Below are 22202 nucleotides of genomic sequence, written 5' to 3'. Positions count from 1 at the left end.
ACGAACCTTACCGAATCATTGGATCCTCCTGGAAAATACCAACATAGTGGGAGAGGTCACACAAGTCCTTCCATGCAGATGCTTGCACTTTTATTGTGTTTTACCCAGGAAACCAATGTTGCCAAACTATCAACTCCTCCTGGGCGGTACTACCTTAGTGTGAAGAGTCAAACAAGCCCTCCCATGCAGATGCTTGCACTTATAACATGTGGTACCTTTTAGACCAATCTTACCGAACCTGGACGCTACCACCTTAGTGGGAGGAGTCAAACATGTGCTCTCATGCAGATGCCTGCACTACAGAAGATAGAACAAATCACAAAAAAAAGTTTCAGATGATTTTTAATAAATATTAGCATGTTGACAAAATATTCACACACAGTGTATTCAAGTCTATCTAAACCTGCACTGCCAGGGGCTAGAAGAACTGCAGGAGGCCAAGAGGGGGAAGGGGGCACAACTTCAATCTAGCCTCTTCTGATGAAATGGACTGCTAAAATTAGTACTGCTATTCCCACTGACTCACCCAAGATACCCCCAAAACTGGTCCTTAGACCATGAGGCATATTATAGTCCTGGGGCTAGTGCCAGGACGTGAGGGGCATCGCCCCTTGAAAACTTCAAAAAATCATCATAAATTGGACCCAACCTTACTCAGTCCTTCCATATACAACCACAACTCATAATAGTATATTCAAAGTAACACCCTTAAAGTGACAGTACATGGATTTGTGCAAAATACATTAATACAGTGTGAAAAGGCGCTGGGGAGATGGATATTGAAGACTATGAATACTAGGGGATTGATACCCCTAATCTTCAATGTTGTAGAGAGGGTGGGGTACAGGTACAGCAAATAAGAGACACAATTTGTTTTTCAAAAAGTTGAGGTACAGTCAGATTTTGGACAAACTTTTTTTTTTTTTCAGGTGGGTGGGGGAGTCTCAGAAATGACACTTGGCCAATGCCAACAGCACCTGAGAAAGTAACCCAAGACCCTCCTGCCTCTCAAATATAAGCCTTGACTGTATCCAGCAGCAAAATGGTTAAAGGTACAATCATTACATTGTAATCCTGCCTCTTGATCAAAGTCATTTTAAAGGGGAACTCCACTTAGCATCAATTGATCATTGTATTCCACTGATGGGACAATCCATTGAATGTCCCTATGTCTCGGCTCTTGTAACATGGGAAGAACATACAAGTGTTGGTCTGATGTAAAACCAAGACTCCCTGGCCCAATATAGTTTGTGCCACTGGTGGCATAGCAAGAGTAAGATGGAGTGGTGGCTGTGGACATTATAACCTCAGTAGTCTTCTCATTTCTAAAAGAAAACACGTATGATGGCCCTAAATCTGGAGTTCCCGTTTTAAACTGACTGCAATTGACCTTAGGATGGGGCTTAAGGTTGGGGTGGCATGCCAAAAAAATTTCACACAAGGTTAAGGAGTGCCAATAATACAACAACACATATATTTCTTACATTCATATGCCAAATACTAAAGAAACTTAGAGGCTAGTTGACCAAGGAATAAGGACCTTGGCTGGTTCACCAAGCCTTGTAGAACTTGACTAGTTAACCAAGGTTTGTCGATCAGCTGTAGGTTAAATAGACACTGATTTCAAGACCGAGGCTTCTAAATTAAGGTTCAAAGATCAAGGCAAATAAAACTTTAGCTAGGTGACCAAGACTGGAATACCAAAGCTTGTAAAACAAGTCTTGAAGAACAAGATTGACCTTGCCCTGAAGACCAAGGTTCACAAATCTTCAATAGTTGACCTAGGCTTGAAGGTTTATTAAACCTGGCTGCTTGATCACATAGAACGCGGCTTGAAGACCAAGGTTGATCTCGACCACAATTTGTAGACCAGGGCTCCTAAACCTTGGCTAGTTGGTCTAGGCTTGTAGATCAACGCTTGACAACCAATGTTTTTTAAAAACTAGGCGTAAAAATCAAGAATCATAGACCAAAGCTTGAAGACCAATTTGATTATGGCTTGAAAATGAAGTCTCGTAGACCTAGGTTGATCAACTTTGGAGACTTGGAGACCATGACTTGAAGATCACGGTTCATAAACATTGGCTTGAAGACCAAGGCCTGGACACCAGGGTTCATAAACCTTTGACCAAGGCTTGTAGACCAGCTCAAAGAATAAGGTTTATAAACCTTAGTTAAATGACCTTGGGTTGAAGGAAAAGCTTCAAAAACCTATCTTCAAAGACCTAGGCTTGAGGACATCAGAGCCGTCAGCCGCTAGATATGTTACGATAAGGAAGAACTCTGTCTAAGGTGCCAGCACAAAGGTCTTAGCTTCTATTCTTCTAGTTTTCTATGTGAATACAGTCTGGTGAGGTATTTTACACACATGAATATTAATGGGTCCAGCCCATCTTCACATCTCTTCCTGTCTGTCATAAACAAATAACGTGCAAACGTAATCTGGGGGCTCTGGCAGTGACTTGGGTTTCTGCAACGAAGACCCCAATGGAACATGCGGCAGTGATGAAGTAAAGGAAAATACTTTGCAGGTGTTAGACAAGGAATAATAAATTAAAAACACACATAAAAGTCATCTGCGTTCCCAAAAAAATAAATTAACATTGGTCTAAATAATACAACTGGGGACATTAATGAACCAATCATGAAGGCTCCCTTAAAGTGGTCCCATCACCTACAAGTGGAAGCAACCAATGAGTCGAAGGAGGTCTTTACTTGTGTGATTTTTTAGAAGTAGTCAAGTACTGGTGGTGGTGGAATCTCTACTTCTATTCAAGAACTGCATCCAGCACAGTTCTGAAACATTGGGTGAGTTCCCACCAGTACGAACCAACAGTCAACCTTTTGGTGAAGGATCTAAAGATGACCTCCTTTATCTACATGGAAGCATGTAAAGCTCTTACGGTAGACCTTTGCAACCCTTAAATGGTGCAGCTCCACCAATTCGTTAACGCCACCAGTAGAACAATACCTGGAAAGCGTCGCAGTTGGTCGAGGAGGTATAAGGACCTCTTTACAGTGCAAGGGTAGGACTAGGAGACAATGGCACCATAAATGAGATGCCCAGAATCTCAAAATGGATGCAACTCTATGCTATTGTGCGATTCATGAAGACATCACTCGAACAGAGTGAAAAGTCCATCAACAACCGACCAAGCCACAACCCTCAAACATATCTAAGTGACTGTAATGATGTTCTTCCATGTACCCTGAAGGAGCCAAGTTTGTTTCCCTTGGAGATGTTGCTGCTTCCAACTCTGTAGGGAATGGGTTCACTTTAAAAAATGTTTTGCGAGAGACATGGCCGATAAAAAGCCTCTCTTCTGCTGGAGAAGAGGCCCGAAATAAAATAAATACCTAAAAATTCTAGAATAAAACTGGTTCGCTCTGGAGAGTATGAAGCATTGGAGACTTCGGTTCGGGATAACATTCATGGACTGCAAGAGAGGCACGCGGGTTTCAGCTCTCAGTATCATCGCACTAAGTGCTTTCTACAAAAAATACCTCCATAAAACTCTACATTCTGGAATTTTTTTTTTTTGGGGGGGGGGGGGGGAGGATTTCAATTCATTAGCAGGAATGTGTTTGCAGTCAGAAGTTAGAATCACAGTGATGATTTGGAGATATAACGACCACCGCTAGGCCAGGATATAAGAATCTACTCTAGAATTAGAAGGGAAAAAAAAATCTCAAACATAACACATTGTGCCGAGTGATGGGGCCACAATGGATGGTTCCTTGGGAGTGTTATACTATAGAGGAAAAAACCCAGAAAGGCAAGTTTTAGGTAGTCATCTAGGTCCAGGAATACCAAATCTGCGTCATGGGAAACCTGCCCCACAGCGATCATGGTCCTCCACGTTGTCCGTGCCGTCTCTATCCTTGGTGGGAATTCCAACCAAAAACTGTGGTAAGGTTCATGTTTCTTTAAGAGTTTCTCTCCAAAACAAAAAACAATAAAATGTCTCAACTAAAAGAAAACGTTAAAAAGTTCCCTTTGATATTCCATATCTTTAAATATCGGTGAGTAGTGGATGCGCTCTCACGTAGGGAGTAACCAAGCAGCTTATTGTACGTCTCATAGTCGGCTGGACTTGTGCCCCCATAACTGATATGCTTGAAGGGAAATCGTATCCGGCCCCACTGTTTCCTACACCAAGGTGCTGGCTACAGCGCTGTCCACCGCTCGGGTCACCAAACTTGTCTCCGAGAGTAAACGCTCTCCCAAAAACTGCTCGGTAAATGGTCTCCTATTCAGTAGAAATGTCCCATAGGAATTGTGTAAGGAGACCAGGGGTCATGACAGCGCGTCTTCTTCTTGAATTTGTGTGTTCGTGGCATCGTTCACCAAGACCCCCTGCTGTAGCCTCTGCAAGGAGGACCTCATCTGGAAAATAAGAAGGATTGTTTCAGTTGCAACACCATGAATCTACAAACCGGAAACTGGTGACCAGGGAAGGGGAAGAAGATACTCATCTATCCTCATTGTGATCCTGTACCCTCAACCTCTGGTCCCATCTAGATTAGAAGTGGACACGCTACCTACTACTATGGGCCAAACACTAACCCAACACTGTGCAAGAAAAGTGTCATTGCACATGTCCAAATAATCATTGAGGCCAGTGACTGGACAACAATGGTCATAGGAGCTTCTCCATGGACCAGAAGCATCGATCCATCCACCAGTGGGTTTTACTGTAAGCTGAGAAAATCCTTCAAGGTCCACAAAACTGATTCTACAAGGAGTAAAATAAAAAAGTTGGCCATAGACATTAGACTAAAAGCTATTCTCCTGACCTCGGTACATACATACTCGGAGGAGCCAAGGATAGGGAGAAAGGACAGTGCCTTATCTCCCCTTTGAACCAAATAGCCTGATACTTCTCACCTGGGGAAGAGATAGACGCCACCACATACATTAGATGGTCAGACAGACCCAACTAAATTGGTTGGGTGCGGCCAAAATAAATCTAATGAGCATGAAGCCATACACAACCTTCTGACCACCATTTATGGCCACAATTATGTAGCCGTCCATTTCTACCCCAAACCCATAATAATTGCTAATACAAGGAGTTATAACTACTGTTAACTATTATTAGTTAAGGTTTTTGCATTTCATCAGCCCCCACTGTAGCCCACCATAATGTCCCACCTGTGTCCCCCTCCCCCATAATGTCCCACATGTGTCTCCCTCCACCATTATCTCCCACCAGTGTCTCCCTCCACCATTATCTCCCACCAGTGTCTCCCTCCACCATTATCTCCCACCAGCGTGTCCCTCCATTATCATCTCCCCCTCCAGTGTCTCCCTCCACCATGAGTCTCCCATCCGTGACTTTCTACACCATCATCTCCCACCAGTGCTTCCTTCCACCACCATCTTCCACCATTGTCTCCTTCTACCATCATCTCCCATCAGTGCCTCTCTCCACCATCATTGGCGATGTGTGCTTCCCTTCACCATCATCTCAGACCAGTGTCTCCCTACAGTACCATGTCCCACCAGTGTCTTCCTACAACATCATCTCCCACCAGTGTCTCCCACCCGCATCATCTCCGACAAGGGTCTCCCTGCAAAATAAAATCCCCACCAATGCCTCACTCCAGCAACATCTCCCAGCAGTGACTTCCTACAACATCATCTCCCACCAGTGCCTCCCTCCACCATCATTGGCGATGTGTGCTTCCCTTCACCATCATCTCAGACCAGTGTCTCCTTACAGTACCATCTCCCACCAGTGTCTTCCTACAACATCATCTCCCATCAGTGCCTCCCTCCACCATCATTGGAGATGTGTGCTTCCCTTCACCATCATCTCAGACCAGTGTCTCCCTACAGTACCATCTCCCACCAGTGCCTCCCTCCACCATCATTGGCGATGTGTGCTTCCCTTCACCATCATCTCAGACCAGTGTCTCCTTACAGTACCATCTCCCACCAGTGTCTTCCTACAACATCATCTCCCATCAGTGCCTCCCTCCACCATCATTGGAGATGTGTGCTTCCCTTCACCATCATCTCAGACCAGTGTCTCCCTACAGTACCATCTCCCACCAGTGTCTTCCTACAACATCATCTCCCACCAGTGTCTCCCACCCGCATCATCTCCGACCAGGGTCTCCCTGCAAAATAAAATCCCCACCAATGCCTCACTCCAGCAACATCTCCCAGCAGTGACTTCCTACAACATCATCTCCCACCAGTGCCTCCCTCCACCATCATTGGCGATGTGTGCTTCCCTTCACCATCATCTCAGACCAGTGTCTCCTTACAGTACCATCTCCCACCAGTGTCTTCCTACAACATCATCTCCCATCAGTGCCTCCCTCCACCATCATTGGAGATGTGTGCTTCCCTTCACCATCATCTCAGACCAGTGTCTCCCTACAGTACCATCTCCCACCAGTGCCTCCCTCCACCATCATTGGCGATGTGTGCTTCCCTTCACCATCATCTCAGACCAGTGTCTCCTTACAGTACCATCTCCCACCAGTGTCTTCCTACAACATCATCTCCCATCAGTGCCTCCCTCCACCATCATTGGAGATGTGTGCTTCCCTTCACCATCATCTCAGACCAGTGTCTCCCTACAGTACCATCTCCCACCAGTGCCTCCCTCCACCATCATTGGAGATGTGTGCTTCCCTTCACCATCATCTCAGACCAGTGTCTCCCTACAGTACCATCTCCCACCAGTGTCTTCCTACAACATCATCTCCCACCAGTGTCTCCCACCCGCATCATCTCCGACCAGGGTCTCCCTGCAACATAAAATCCCCAGCAATGCCTCACTCCAGCAACATCTCCCAGCAGTGACTTCCTACAACATCATCTCCCACTGGTATCTCCCGCCAGCATCATCTCCCAACAGCGTCTCCCTCCACCATCATTGGTGACATGTTCCTACCTTTACCATCATCTCAGACCGGTGACTACCTACAGCACCATCTCCCACCAGTGTTTGCCTCTAGCACGATCTCCCACTAGTATCTCCCTCCAGCATCATCTCAGACCAGTGTCTACCTACAGCACCATCTCCCACCAGTGTCTCCCTCCACCATCATTTTCCACCAGTGTCTCCCTGCACCATCATCATTTCCCATCATCTCTCCCCCATCATCTTCCACCTCTGTAGCCCGCCAGTTTCTGTGTCCCTATACTACTATACACTCAAAAAAATTATTTTCATGACCTGTCCTAAGCATAGATGATCATTACAGAAATTCAAGTACACCCCTACAATCATTGCCCTGCCACCCCCCCACTCACCTCATCTAGCAGCTGGACTGAAGTCCGCAACGTTTGCTTCCATTTCTGAACCTCCGCGTTGTGGAAACGTTTCTGAAGCTCCAGTATTTCTGCCCAATCTGCCGACGTCTGAGGAAACCTCCTACGATTAGAGGAAGATACTGTAAGGGCTCTAATCACTATATGGGGGTCTTTGCTACTAAATATGATAGTCAACCATATTGGTTGACTACTTAGACATCAACATTCTTCTCATCTCCTCTGTTTTGATTGAAAAAAAGTTTCTAAAACCTCAAGCCATTTCCTCTTTGTGAAGTTTTTTTGTAAAGTGATACATTTATACAAATAAAACAATTACAAATGGAATAAAGGAATCATTAAGCGGATAGCTGATACAATGTAACAACACACGTGTACATTAAGACCATTGTAATGGACCGGCAATGACTTATGAATATTACAAAGTTTTCATTGGCAGCGATACAGGAACATAAAAGAAAGTTGGGGTGGGAGGATTCAGGGACAGCTCCTTTAAAGGGGAACTATCACCAAGTACAAAATGTTGATTTAAACAATTTGTGTGATTCCCACAAAATTTGGCATTTATTTTTAATAAAATCTGTCCAACTGTTCAAAAGTTATGGCCGGCGGAAGTTTAGATGTGAATGATCTCATACTAGCCAAGGAGGGAGGAGCTAGTTCCTCGGGGGTGTGTCTATGCCTAGTATGAGCAAACACTAATATGAATTTTCATGCTCCATATCTTTGGAATAGATGGATTTGAAAACAAAAAACAAACTATTCAGGGACACAGATGAAATGTGATAATGGGTGTCATATAGTATATGATGGGTCTTTCAGTTCGGACTTTCACAATGACACTGAGGTTCACAGAGAAGATAGCGAGTGATAGTTACCCTTGGGACACAGCGTAGCTCTGCCATGTCTGGAAGGTTCGAGCAGTGTGTTCCAGAGACCATAAGCGGTAGAAGAGCATCATATTAAGGACCACCAGGACCAACAACCTGCAATCCAAATAAAAAGTTAGGTGAACATTTTATCAAAAGTCAAGGCCAACAAAAGTCCCATCTCATCTTTACCTTCTCCCATCGTTACCTTCTTAGAAGAGTGTTTTTTGTCTGAACATAAGGTGATGGCCACATGTAAGTGGAAATAATAAGGGTTGACTCACTTCTTGTTACGGGCAGATAAGGTGCCCCAGTCATCGAACCATAAGGAGATGGTGCAGGAGATGTGGCCACCACCATTACCCTCCAGATCAGACTTATGTCCTACCTACTGTCCAAGGAAAGGACATTGGGACCTTGAGTAGTCTAACTTTAAGCTCAATACAGGAGGACATGAAACCCTTCATTAACAATAATAATCATGGTCCTTGTGGATCACGGTGAGTTTTAAGAAGAATCTTCAATCCTAGGAGATCTTAGTCTTGGGTTCCTCATGTCTTAATTACCACGCATACTCATCGGTACAGATATAAGCCCACACATCACATTCCTAAAACAACTTAAGACTAAAGCACCGTCATCCAATTCTATCCCCAACAAAGTGTTGTCTCCATGGTGAGAAGTGGACCAGCAGACATGGTCTCCCGGAAGATGCACGGCACTGCGGTATATTTCTGTGTCGTGCTATCTGCAGTGGAGATGGTGCTCCGCCAACGCATGCAGCCAACCTTGAAGCAAGGAGCTTGGTGTCAGATATCCCTCCCCCCTTCTTGTGTGTAGGTAGAAGGTAGGTGGATTTGTTACTCACACAATACTGATGATGAAGAGAGCCGTGGGGATGTTCTGAGATGTTCCTCTGTCAGACAGGTGGGAGAGCTGAGAGGAGACGCTGCCTGTGGTGGGCCAGATGGAGAGAAGGTGATGAGTAGATGAGGCGAAATATCAAATTTTACTCACATTTTAGGGACACCAAATCTTCACCCCAGAATCCACTCCTCCGCAGACCTTAAAATGCCTCTAATTTAACTGCCCAGATGATGTTTCGGAATATTTTTGTCCACTTTATAACATGTCTCTGTTGGGTCCTGAACCTAGGACCTCTGATATGGAAGGCAACAACATAGGATATTCAACAACAGGCTCCTATATTAATGGAGACAGGATTTTCACGGCCTAAAAGCTTCAATAGCAATCTTCTTCTGTATAAGAACAAAGTATAGAGATGGGTAGGTCTTTAACCAGACCATATAAGGATTCTCATCAGCTCAGCCCTACAAGTGTTAACAGCCATGACCAAAACTAAAGTCAATATCCTCTCTCCTGTATTATCACCTGGATACAGTTACCACAGCGAGCAGTAATTGGACCGGTTACTTCCTATGGATTTCTGCTAAATTGACTTCTAAGCCGTAAAGCTTATCTTCATCATAAAAGCAGAAGTAATCTGCAGAACAATACAAACCTTATCTCCTCTGCCTCACTCATTACTACTGCAGGGGCCCTTGTACACTTGGCCCTACATATGCCAATTTGAAAACATGGGTAATATATGGAATCTCCATGAAGGGAAACTTACAAACTAACAAAAACTGGTCAATATACAGCGATGGAGGCCACGAGTGGTCAACAATGGAGGAAAAACCCACACAATGATGGAGGCCACGAGTGGTCAACAATGGAGGAAAAACCCACACAATGATGGAGGCCATGAGTGGTCAACAATGGAGGAAAAACCCACACAATATTGGCTGATGGAGGTCATGGCCCTTGTTGGACACTCATAAACCATCTTACATCTACTATATAGTCACCTCCTATGATGGGCTCCTTGTGAAGCTTAAGATAGATGGGTGTCCATGACTATAACACACGAAGTATTCATACCTGATGTTCTGGAGTGACGGTTTGCCCTCACATTGTCAAGCGGTGGAGTGACCGTATTGAGTGGGTCCACATGATGGTTCTTCCAGCTCAGAGTCCTCTTCCGGCGCCGTAATGCTGGCTTTTCTCTGACCCCCAGCTCCTCCACGCAGGATTGTTCTAACTTGACCACTGCGTCCGCTGATGGGGTAAATAGAAGAGAAGCAAGGGAGCGAATATGAGTATCATAGTACAATAGAGATGGAAGAGAAGAAGACTCTATTTGAAGAAGCAGGGCTCGGGGGTGTATCATGGTTCCTTAACCTTTACACTAGTTCCTTGACCACCAACCACAATACCAATGAGTTCCATAGCAGATGACAAAATGCCTGGTACCAGGTTTAGTGGAGAACATCTAAGGTAAGTTGGTGTGAGCTGAGATTATTAAAAGTGACCAAATAAATCAATTATTTACTTGACTAAACAATTTTACCCAATCGGATTGTTTGATCCAACCTCACTTTACAAGGATATGAAGTAGGACACTATTGTCCATCAGCTCCTACTATATACAAGCTCTATAGCCAATCAAGGTCCATCAAACCAAGAAAACTACCTACCAAGCTGTTTAAAGTGCTCCTCCATCCCACTCCAGGAATTCTTTTCGATAATGCCTCGTACAAGACTCCATGGCTGCTTCCTGTAAACGATCTCCGAGGACACCCTACAATACAAGGGTCAGAAGGTTATCAATGTGGTCCAATCATAAGACTCTCCATGGCCCTATTAATATGGTCCAATCATAAGACTCTCCATGGCCCTATGAATGTGGTCCAATCATAAGACTCTCCATGGCCCTATGACTGTGGTCCAATCATAAGACTCTCCATGGCCCTATGAATGTGGTCCAATCATAAGACTCTCCATGGCCCTATGACTGTGGTCCAATCATAAGACTCCCCATGGCCCAATGAATGTGGTCCAATCATAAGACTCTCCATGGCCCTATGAATGTGGTCCAATCATAAGACTCCCCATGGTCCAATGAATGTGGTCCAATCATAAGACTCTCCATGGCCCAATGAATGTGGTCCAATCATAAGACTCTCCATGGCCCAATGAATGTGGTCCAATTATAAGGCTCCCCATGGCCCAATGAATGTGGTCCAATTATAAGGCTCCCCATGGCCCAATGAATGTGGTCTAATTATAAGACTCCCCATGGCCCAATGAATGTGGTCTAATTATAAGACTCTCCATGGCCCAATGAATGTGGTCCAATCATAAGACTCTCCATGGCCCAATGAATGTGGTCCAATCATAAGACTCTCCATGGCCCAATGAATGTGGTCCAATTATAAGGCTCCCCATGGCCCAATGAATGTGGTCCAATTATAAGGCTCCCCATGGCCCAATGAATGTGGTCCAATTATAAGACTCTCCATGGCCCAATGGATGTGGTCCAATCATAAGACTCTCCATGGCCCAATGGATGTGGTCCAATCATAAGACTCTCCATGGCCCTATGAATGTGGTCCAATCATAAGACTCTCCATGGCACCATGAATGTGGTCCAATCATAAGACTCTCCATGGCACCATGAATGTGGTCCAATCATAAGACTCTCCATGGCCCAATGAATGTGGTCCAATCATAAGACTCTCCATGGCCCAATGAATGTGGTCCAATTATAAGGCTCCCCATGGCCCAATGAATGTGGTCCAATTATAAGGCTCCCCATGGCCCAATGAATGTGGTCTAATTATAAGACTCTCCATGGCCCAATGAATGTGGTCCAATCATAAGACTCTCCATGGCCCTATGAATGTGGTCCAATCATAAGACTCTCCATGGCACCATGAATGTGGTCCAATCATAAGACTCTCCATGGCCCAATGAATGTGGTCCAATCATAAGACTCTCCATGGCCCAATGAATGTGGTCCAATCATAAGACTCTCCATGGCCCTATGAATGTGGTCCAATCATAAGACTCTCCATGGCCCAATGAATGTGGTCCAATCATAAGACTCTCCATGGCACCATGAATGTGGTCCAATCATAAGACTCTCCATGGCCCAATGAATGTGGTCCAATCATAAGACTCTCCATGGCACCATGAATGTGGTCCAATCATAAGACTCTCCATGGCCCTATGACTGTGGTCCAATCATAAGACTCCCCATGGCCCAATGGATGTGGTCCAATCATAAGACTCCCCATGGCCCTATGAATGTGGTCCAATCATAAGACTCTCCATGGCACCATGAATGTGGTCCAATCATAAGACTCTCCATGGCCCTATGACTGTGGTCCAATCATAAGACTCTCCATGGCACCATGAATGTGGTCCAATCATAAGACTCTCCATGGCACCATGAATGTGGTCCAATCATAAGACTCTCCATGGCCCAATGAATGTGGTCCAATCATAAGACTCTCCATGGCACCATGAATGTGGTCCAATCATAAGACTCTCCATGGCCCTATGAGTGTGGTCCAATCATAAGACTCTCCATGGCCCAATGGATGTGGTCCAATCATAAGACTCTCCATGGCCTAATGGATGTGGTCCAATCATAAGACTCTCCATGGCCCAATGGATGTGGTCCAATCATAAGACTCTCCATGGCCCTATGAATGTGGTCCAATCATACGACCCTACAGTATGGGTGGTGATCCATGCTGTCCAATCATACAGCTCATCATGGTCATACTGTATGGATGGTCAAGTGGTCGTAAACAGAGATGAGCGGCTCTGAACTTTAGGTTCTGAGCAGCCAATCCCCCAAGTTCCCATCCGGCCAATAACAGCCATGGCTGTTTTCTAGGGCAGTAAAGCTGCCTAACTGGCTGCTCCTCAGCCAAATTTTGTGTCCTAAATTTTTGAGTCTGCTCATCTCCAAAAACTTGGGACATAAAGTTTCCGTCAGTTTGGTTGAGATCTTCTGTCAGACTTCTCATTAAGCCTCCGTGAGCAGGTGCTTAGATAGAGCTGCCAATCATATTGTAGGGCAGAAGAATGAGGGGGCTACGTGATGAGCAATGGAGGGTGGGAGTGTTGAGTGGGCTCATCCCAAGTTGTCAGGAGACATCTGTAGTATGGGGGAATGTTGACACAACAGCTCAATACCTCAGCCGTGCTTTGCTCTTGGTCACGCTGGTGATACAGTATCGGTGAGCGGTATAAAAATAATCCTGATAGGGGATGCCTTGTGTGACCACCTGCGTGTCCAGGATACAGAGCGACCCCTTCAGACAGTACGTCACAGTCTAGGAGAAAAAAATGTAAAGATATTATGGGGGATTCTAGTTATATTCCTGTACATAGGGGGCAGTATTATAGTAGTTATATCCCTGTACATAGGGGCAGTATTATAGTAGTTATATTCTTGTACATAGGGGGCAGTATTATAGTAGTTATATTCCTGTACATAGGGGGCAGTATTATAGTAGTTATATTCCTGTACATAGGGGGCAGTATTATAGTAGTTATATTCCTGTACATAGGGGGCAGTATTATAGTAGTTATATTCCTGTACATAGGGGGCAGTATTATAGTAGTTATATTTCTGTACATAGGGGGCAGTATTATAGTAGTTATATTCCTGTACATAGGGGGCAGTATTATAGTAGTTATATTCCTGTACATAGGGGGCAGTATTATAGTAGTTATAGACTTGTACATAGGGGGCAGTATTATAGTAGTTATATTCCTGTACATAGGGGGCAGTATTATAGTAGTTATATTCCTGTACATAGGGGGCAGTATTGTAGTAGTTATATTCTTGTACATAGGGGGCAGTATTATAGTAGTTATATTCCTGTACATAGGGGGCAGTATTATAGTAGTTATATTCCTGTACATAGGGGGCAGTATTATAGTAGTTATATTCCTGTACATAGGGGCAGTATTATAGTAGTTATATTCCTGTACATAGGGGGTAGTATTATAGTAGTTATATTCTTGTACATAGGGGGAAGTATTATAGTAGTTATATTCTTGTACATAGGGGGCAGTATTATAGTAGTTATATTCCTGTACATAGGGGGCAGTATTATAGTAGTTATATTCCTGTACATAGGGGGCAGTATTATAGTAGTTATATTCTTGTACATAGGGGGCAGTATTATAGTAGTTATATTCTTGTACATAGGGGACAGTATTATAGTAGTTATATTCCTGTACATAGGGGGCAGTATTATAGTAGTTATATTCCTGTACATAGGGGGCAGTATTATAGTAGTTATATTCCTGTACATAGGGGGCAGTATTATAGTAGTTATATTCCTGTACATAGGGGGCAGTATTATAGTAGTTATATTCTTGTACATAGGGGACAGTATTATAGTAGTTATATTCCTGTACATAGGGGGCAGTATTATAGTAGTTATATTCCTGTACATAGGGGGCAGTATTATAGTAGTTATATTCCTGTACATAGGGGGCAGTATTATAGTAGTTATATTCCTGTACATAGGGGGCAGTATTATAGTAGTTATATTCCTGTACATAGGGGGCAGTATTATAGTAGTTATACTCTTGTACATAGGGGGCAGTATTATAGTAGTTATATTCCTGTACATAGGGGGCAGTATTATAGTAGTTATAGACTTGTACATAGGGGGCAGTATTATAGTAGTTATATTCCTGTACATAGGGGGCAGTATTATAGTAGTTATAGACTTGTACATAGGAGGCAGTATTATAGTAGTTATATTCTTGTACATAGGGGCAGTATTATAGTAGTTATATTCCTGTACATAGGGGGCAGTATTATAGTAGTTATATTCTTGTACATAGGGGGCAGTATTACAGTAGTTATATTCCTGTACATAGGGGCAGTATTATAGTAGTTATATTCCTCTACATAGGGGGCAGTATTATAGTAGTTATATTCTTGTACATAGGGGGAAGTATTATAGTAGTTATATTCCTGTACATAGGGGGCAGTATTATAGTAGTTATATTCTTGTACATAGGGGGCAGTATTATAGTAGTTATATTCCTGTACATAGGGGGCAGTATTATAGTAGTTATATTCCTGTACATAGGGGGCAGTATTATAGTAGTTATATTCCTGTACATAGGGGGCAGTATTATAGTAGTTATATTTCTGTACATAGGGGGCAGTATTATAGTAGTTATATTCCTGTACATAGGGGGCAGTATTATAGTAGTTATATTCCTGTACATAGGGGGCAGTATTATAGTAGTTATAGACTTGTACATAGGGGGCAGTATTATAGTAGTTATATTCCTGTACATAGGGGGCAGTATTATAGTAGTTATATTCCTGTACATAGGGGGCAGTATTGTAGTAGTTATATTCTTGTACATAGGGGGCAGTATTATAGTAGTTATATTCCTGTACATAGGGGGCAGTATTATAGTAGTTATATTCCTGTACATAGGGGGCAGTATTATAGTAGTTATATTCTTGTACATAGGGGGCAGTATTATAGTAGTTATATTCCTGTACATAGGGGGCAGTATTATAGTAGTTATATTCTTGTACATAGGGGGCAGTATTATAGTAGTTATATTCCTGTACATAGGGGGCAGTATTATAGTAGTTATATTCCTGTACATAGGGGGCAGTATTATAGTAGTTATATTCCTGTACATAGGGGGCAGTATTATAGTAGTTATATTCTTGTACATAGGGGGCAGTATTATAGTAGTTATATTCTTGTACATAGGGGGCAGTATTATAGTAGTTATAGTCTTGTACATAGGGAGCAGTATTATAGTAGTTATATTCTTGTACATAGGGGGCAGTATTATAGTAGTTATATTCCTGTACATAGGGGGCAGTATTATAGTAGTTATATTATTGTACATAGGGGGCAGTATTATAGTAGTTATATTATTGTACATAGGGGGCAGTATTATAGTAGTTATTTTCCTGTGCATAGGGGGCAGTATTATAGTAGTTATATTCTTGTACATAGGGGACAGTATTATAGTAGTTATATTCTTGTACATAGGGGGCAGTATTATAGTAGTTATATTCTTGTACATAGGGAGCAGTATTATAGTAGTTATATTCTTGAACATAGGGGGCAGTATTATAGTAGTTATATTCCTGTACATAGAGGGCAGTATTATAGTAGTTATATTCCTGTACATAGGGGGCAGTATAATAGTAGTTATATTCTTGTACATAGGGGGAGTATTAAAGTAGATATATTCCTGTACATAGGGGGCAGTATTATAGTAGTTATATTCCTGTACATAGGGGGCAGTATTATAGTAGTTATATTCTTGTACATAGGGGGCAGTATTATAGTAGTTATATTCTTGGACATAGGGGGCAGTATTACAGTAGTTATATTCCTGTACATAGGGGGCAGTATTATAGTAGTTATATTCTTGGACATAGGGGGCAGTATTATAGTAGTTATATTCCTTTACATAGGGGGCAGTATTATAGTAGTTATATTCCTGTACATAGGGGGCAGTATTATAGTAGTTGTATTCTTGTACATAGGGGGCAGTATTATAGTAGTTATATTCCTGTACATAGGGGGCAGTATTATAGTAGTTATATTCTTGTACATAGTGGCAGTATTATAGTAGTTATATTCTTGGACATAGGGGGCAGTATTATAGTAGGTATATTCCTGTACATAGGGGGCAGTATTATAGTAGTTATATTCTTGTACATAGGGGGCAGTATTATAGTAGTTATATCCTTGTACATAGGGGGCAGTATAATAGTAGTTATATTCTTGTACATAGGGGACAGTATTATAGTAGTTATATTCTTGTACATAGGGGGCAGTATTATAGTAGTTATATTCCTGTACATAGGGGGCAGTATAATAGTAGTTATATTCCTGTACATAGGTGCAGTATTATAGTAGTTATATTCCTGTACATAGGGGGCATTATTATAGTAGTTATAGTCTTGTATATAGGGGGCAGTATTATAGTAGTTATATTCCTGTACATAGGGGGCAGTATTATAGTAGTTATATTCCTGTACATAGGGGGCAGTATTATAGTAGTTATATTCTTGTACATAGGGGGCAGTATTATAGTAGTTATATTCTTGTACATAGGGAGCAGTATTATAGTAGTTATATTCTTGTACATAGGGGGCAGTATTATAGTAGTTATATTCTTGTACATAGGGGCCAGTATTATAGTAGTTATATTCTTGTACATAGGGGGCAGTATTATCGTAGTTATATTCCTGTACATAGGGGGCAGTATTATAGTAGTTATATTATTGTACATAGGGGGCAGTATTATAGTAGTTATATTCCTGTACATAGGGGGCAGTATTATAGTAGTTATATTCCTGTACATAGGGGGCAGTGTTATAGTAGTTATATTCCTGTACATAGGGGGCAGTGTTATAGTAGTTATAATCCTGTACATAGGGGGCAGTATTATAGTAGTTATATTCCTGTACATAGGGGGCAGTATTATAGTAGTTATATTCTTGTACATAGGGGGCAGTATTATAGTAGTTATATTCTTGTACATAGGGGGCAGTAATATAGTAGTTATATTCCTGTACATAGGGGGCAGTATTATAGTAGTTATATTCCTGTACATAGGGGGCAGTATTATAGTAGTTAGATTACTGTACATAGGGGGCAGTATTACAGCAGTTTTAACTTTTGGAATATATTCAGATCACTCTCTTACCTGGGTCTCCACGGCAGGTGCTGATTTGGGCCCCAGTGGGTTATTGATGGGGATGGTATAGTTGATAACACGTGACTGCTTTCCCCCGCTGTCCAGGGCCCAGGGGTTTATTACAACATCTTTAGGGAAAATATAAGTGACACTGAAGATGTGACTTTGAAGTTAACACTACGCAGATACTAAAGGCCACATAATGCCCAAGAAGAAACACATTAAAGATGGCCACTGACCTGTGAACTTTCTCTGCTCCATGAATTCGGTCATAAAACGTGTGTCGGAGGTCAGGGCCTGCTGCAGGCGCTCGGCACTGATGTGATACACAGCGTTGATGTGCAGGCGGCCCGGGAGGTCACAGGTCAGCGCTTCCTTACCCAGACCGGTCATTTCTAAGAGAAATCAGAGCATACAACTTGTACATTATACTAATACACTACAAGTCCCAGAATACCCTGCAGTATATATGTGTATGTAATATATTGTATATACATACATACGTATATAGTTATATCTAGAGTCACCATCCTTTAACCCCTTCACGCTCCGTGGCGGATATATCCGCCGCGGAGCTGTGAAGGTTGTATGAAGAAGGCTCACGGGCTGAGCCTTCTTCATACAGAGATGGGCTTTGCTGCATATCGCAGCAAAGACCCATCGCTATCACCCGCGGTCGGTGCTTGCACCGATCGCGGGTGTGAACCTTTTCTTTGCCGCCGGCAAAGTCGCCGGCGGCACTTTAAATTTGGCGGCGCATGGGCGCCGCCATCTTACCTCCGATCGCCGCTCCCCCGAACGTCATCGGGGGGCGGCGATCGGTTGCCATGGTAGCCTCGGGTCTTCGTTTGACCCGAGGATACATGGCTTCTGCATATGCATTACAATGAGCCTGTGTATAGTGAGCAGAAATGCCATATACTGCGATACAGCAGTATTGCAGTATATGGCAGGAGCGATCAGACCATCTAGGGTTAATGTACCCTAGAGGGTCTAAGAAATAGTGGGAAAAAAAAAGAAAAAAAAAAGTTTAAAAAATGTAAAAAAATAATAAAATATTAAAAGTTCAAATCACCCCCCTTTCCCTAGAACTGATATAAAATATAATAAATAGTAAAAATCACAGACACATTAGGTATCGCCGCGTCCCAAAATGCCCGATCTATCAAAATATAAAAACGGTTATTGACGGCGGTGACCTCCGGAACGGCAAATGGCGCCCAAATGTCCAAAACGCGACTTTTACACCTTTTTAGATGACATAAAAAATGTAATTAAAAATGATCAAAATGTTGCACAGACCTCAAAACGGTAGCAATGAGAACGTCGGCTCATTTCGCAAAAAATGACACCTCACACAGCTCCATGCGCCAAAGTATGAAAAAGTTATTCGCGTCAGAAGATGGCAAAATTTTTTTTTCTTTTTTGTACACATTCGTTTAATTTTTGAAAATGTATTAAAACGCAATAAAACCTATATAAATTTGGTATCACCGCGATCGGACCGAACCAAAGAATAAAGTTGAGGTGTTATTTGGAGCGCAGAGTGAAAGTCGTAAAAACTGAGCCCACAAGAACATGACGCACATGCAGTTTTTTTCAATTTTTCCACATTTGGAATTTTTTTGCGGCTTCCCACTACATGGCATGGAATAATAAATAACATCATGGGAAAGTAAAATTTGTTACGCACAAAATAAGCCCTCACACAGGTCTGTACACGGAAAAATGAAAAAGTTATGGATTTTTGAAGATGGAGAGCGAGAAATTAGCGAAAATACCCTGCGTCCTTAAGGGGTTAAACGTGCCTGTAGATAGTGTTATGTATTGTCCCTGGAGAGATGTGTAACCTTTGTGTCTTTTTATAGCACCTGGATTGTGTTATATGGATTAATATTGCAGGATTGTACCTTCTCCAGGTGCACTGGAGGCTTGTCCTCACACTGCTGTGCTCTCTACAGATAGCGTTAGTGATTGTTCCCGGAGATCTGTGTAGTCATTGGTGTGTGTTATTTCACAGCCCTGCTGCTACTAACATGTTTTTTATATTTAAGGATTGTAGCATCTCCATGTTTTCTCACACTGCTGTTCTCTGTGCTCTCTGCAGCCAGTGATAAGTATTTGCCCCAGAGAGATGTGCAATCATAACTTAATGGGGGTCATTTACTAAGGGCCCGATTCGCATTTTCCTGACGTGTTACCCGAATATTTCTGATTTGCGGCGATTTTCCCTGTGTTGCCCCAGGATTTTCGAGCACTCGATTGGATTGTGGCGCATCGGCGCCGGCATGCACGCGACGGAAATCGGGGGGCGTGGCCGAACGAAAACCCGACAGATTCGGAAAAACCGTCGCATTTAAAACAATAAATGTGTCGCTTGGGACGCCCTTACCTTCACTTGGTCCGGCTCGGTGAACTTGAGTGCGTTCAGATGCTTTTCAGCGCAGCAGCGCCACCTGGTGGACGGCGGAGGAACTACCTTGATGAATCCCGGCCGGACCCGAATCCACCGCAGAGAACGCGTCGCTGGATCGCGAATGGACCGGGTAAGTAAATCTGCCCCAATGTCTTTTGCTGTTAGTAGCAGCAGCAGGACTGTGAAATATGGATTTTTATTCCAGGATTGTGGCTTCTTCGAGTGTTCTCACACTGCTGTGCTCTTAGCTCTCTGCACTGAGCTCCTCCCCTAATCTCTGAATAATATAAATATAGCAGGTTTCTGACTGCTTTCCACAAGAGTCCCTCTGAGCAGAGGAGTGCGACAACATGTAGAGAAGCTACAATCCAAGAATATAAATTCATATTTCACAGTCCTGCTGCTACTAACAAAGAAAACATAGCTATGACTGCCAATCTTTCCAGAGACAACACCTAACAATGTCTGAAGGGAGCACAGCTGTGTGCAGCACTGCTAGAACACTAGGAGAAGGTTAGAAATCTATATTTCACAGTCCTGCTGCTACTAACACCATACACAAAGCTATGATTGCACATCTCTGCGGGGACAACACATAGCACTGGCTGCAGAGAGCACAGCTATGTGAGGACACACCCTTAGACCACTTGAAGAAGCTACAATCCTGGAATAAACCCATATTTCACAGTCCTGCTTCTACTAACAAAATACACAAAGATACGATTAAACAGATCTATCTACATTACCTGACACTGCCTGCAGTTTGGCATCTGTCACTAGGAGGCGCTATTATAACATCCATGTCAGCAGCCATGAAGATGTGTATTTCTAGAATTATCCATTGCCGGCTGTGATCAGACAAACAACCCTAATGCTGTGACAGTGATTGGCAGCCATGAGACCCCCACTGCCTTCTCCAGGGGGTCTCGTTACTCAGCGCCAGATGTTCAACATGATAAGTCAAAGCTGCAGGATCAATTATCCTCCAAGACGAGAGCGTTCAGAGATTCCGCTCTCTCCACAGGTGGGACGGACACGGGAAAGTAAACTCATAGTCGTTACATCATCATCAGGACTTACCTTCATCCTGCGTGGAGCTGGGGGTGGAGTTGTTGCTTAGGTCTGTGGGAAGGTCTTCTCCAGGTAGAAGGTCCAGAGCGGGCAAAGAGTCCAGCAGCCCCGATCCAGCCATCTCCGAAAGAGGAGTCACGGTCTGACTGGAGGAACCGTCCAACTGAGAGTCCGAGAGCATCTCCGAATGTCCGGTCATGTCTTCTACCGGCTGAAAGAAACCACAATAGTCAGTTGTGGATCAAGGCTGTGGACCAAGGCTGTGGACCAAGCCGTCCTCTTAGGCCAAACCACCAACAAGGGCATCACCTCTCGCCTCCTCATGAAGGTTATGTCCTGTATGAAGACACCAAGTGCCCACATCAAGTATGAAAAGTCCATGAGATGTTTCCACCAGGATAGGGAGATACTGCCACACTAGGACTCGTATTCCCATAAGGTTTTATCACCCAACGGTAGGTGGTCACGCTTAGTTCTGGGGATGGAGGCCCCAAAGGTAAAATGTTGGCCGTGCATTTGAAATTAGGGACTCACATGGATAAAATGCTGATGAGGGTGGTATAATTTGGACAATGGTGCTCTCACAAGGAAAATGGTGACATCATATGGATAGGGGTCTCGTATGGATAATAATAGTTGGCCTCTCATGGACAGTGGCGGTCTCACGTGGACAGTGGTGGTCTCACGTGGACAGTGGTGGTCTCTCATGGACAGTGGTGGTCTCTCATGGTCAGTTGTGGTCTCTTATGGACAGTGGAGGTCTCCCATGAACAGTGGTGGTCTCCCATGAACAGTGGTGGTCTCTTATTTACAACAGAGACCTCATATGGATAATAACGGTTGTTAATGGATGAAAATAGTCACACATTGATTGTGGCGGTCTCATATGGACAGTGGTGGTCACACATTAAATATGGTAGTCACACATTGATTGTTGCAGTCTCGTAAGTACAATGGCGGCCTCTTGTGGACAGTGGTGATC

The 22202-nt window shown here is 43.3% G+C and overlaps 1 protein-coding gene across 7 annotated transcripts in view; it reads right to left on the bottom strand.

Annotated features, from left to right (window-relative positions):
* Window positions 1-3549: 3549 nt before the first annotated feature.
* The window catches only part of GRAMD1A (GRAM domain containing 1A), a 104888-nt gene continuing 86235 nt past the window's right edge, over window positions 3550-22202 (bottom strand). For all 7 annotated transcript variants that reach the window (XM_072155080.1, XM_072155079.1, XM_072155081.1 and 4 more), the window contains 10 exons: window positions 21230-21431; window positions 17973-18128; window positions 17743-17861; window positions 13213-13352; window positions 10701-10804; window positions 10105-10281; window positions 9029-9113; window positions 8170-8277; window positions 7274-7394; window positions 3550-4387 (listed from right to left, as the gene is read on the bottom strand). In XM_072155080.1, coding sequence (XP_072011181.1) covers window positions 4298-4387; window positions 7274-7394; window positions 8170-8277; window positions 9029-9113; window positions 10105-10281; window positions 10701-10804; window positions 13213-13352; window positions 17743-17861; window positions 17973-18128; window positions 21230-21431 — 1302 coding nt within the window. In that variant the 3' untranslated portion in view covers window positions 3550-4297. The remainder of the gene's footprint in view (window positions 4388-7273; window positions 7395-8169; window positions 8278-9028; window positions 9114-10104; window positions 10282-10700; window positions 10805-13212; window positions 13353-17742; window positions 17862-17972; window positions 18129-21229; window positions 21432-22202) is intronic.

Source organism: Engystomops pustulosus, chromosome 6 (assembly GCF_040894005.1).
Source record: "Engystomops pustulosus chromosome 6, aEngPut4.maternal, whole genome shotgun sequence".
Lineage (NCBI taxonomy): Eukaryota > Metazoa > Chordata > Amphibia > Anura > Leptodactylidae > Engystomops > Engystomops pustulosus.
This window is presented reverse-complemented; position numbering and strand designations above follow the sequence as displayed.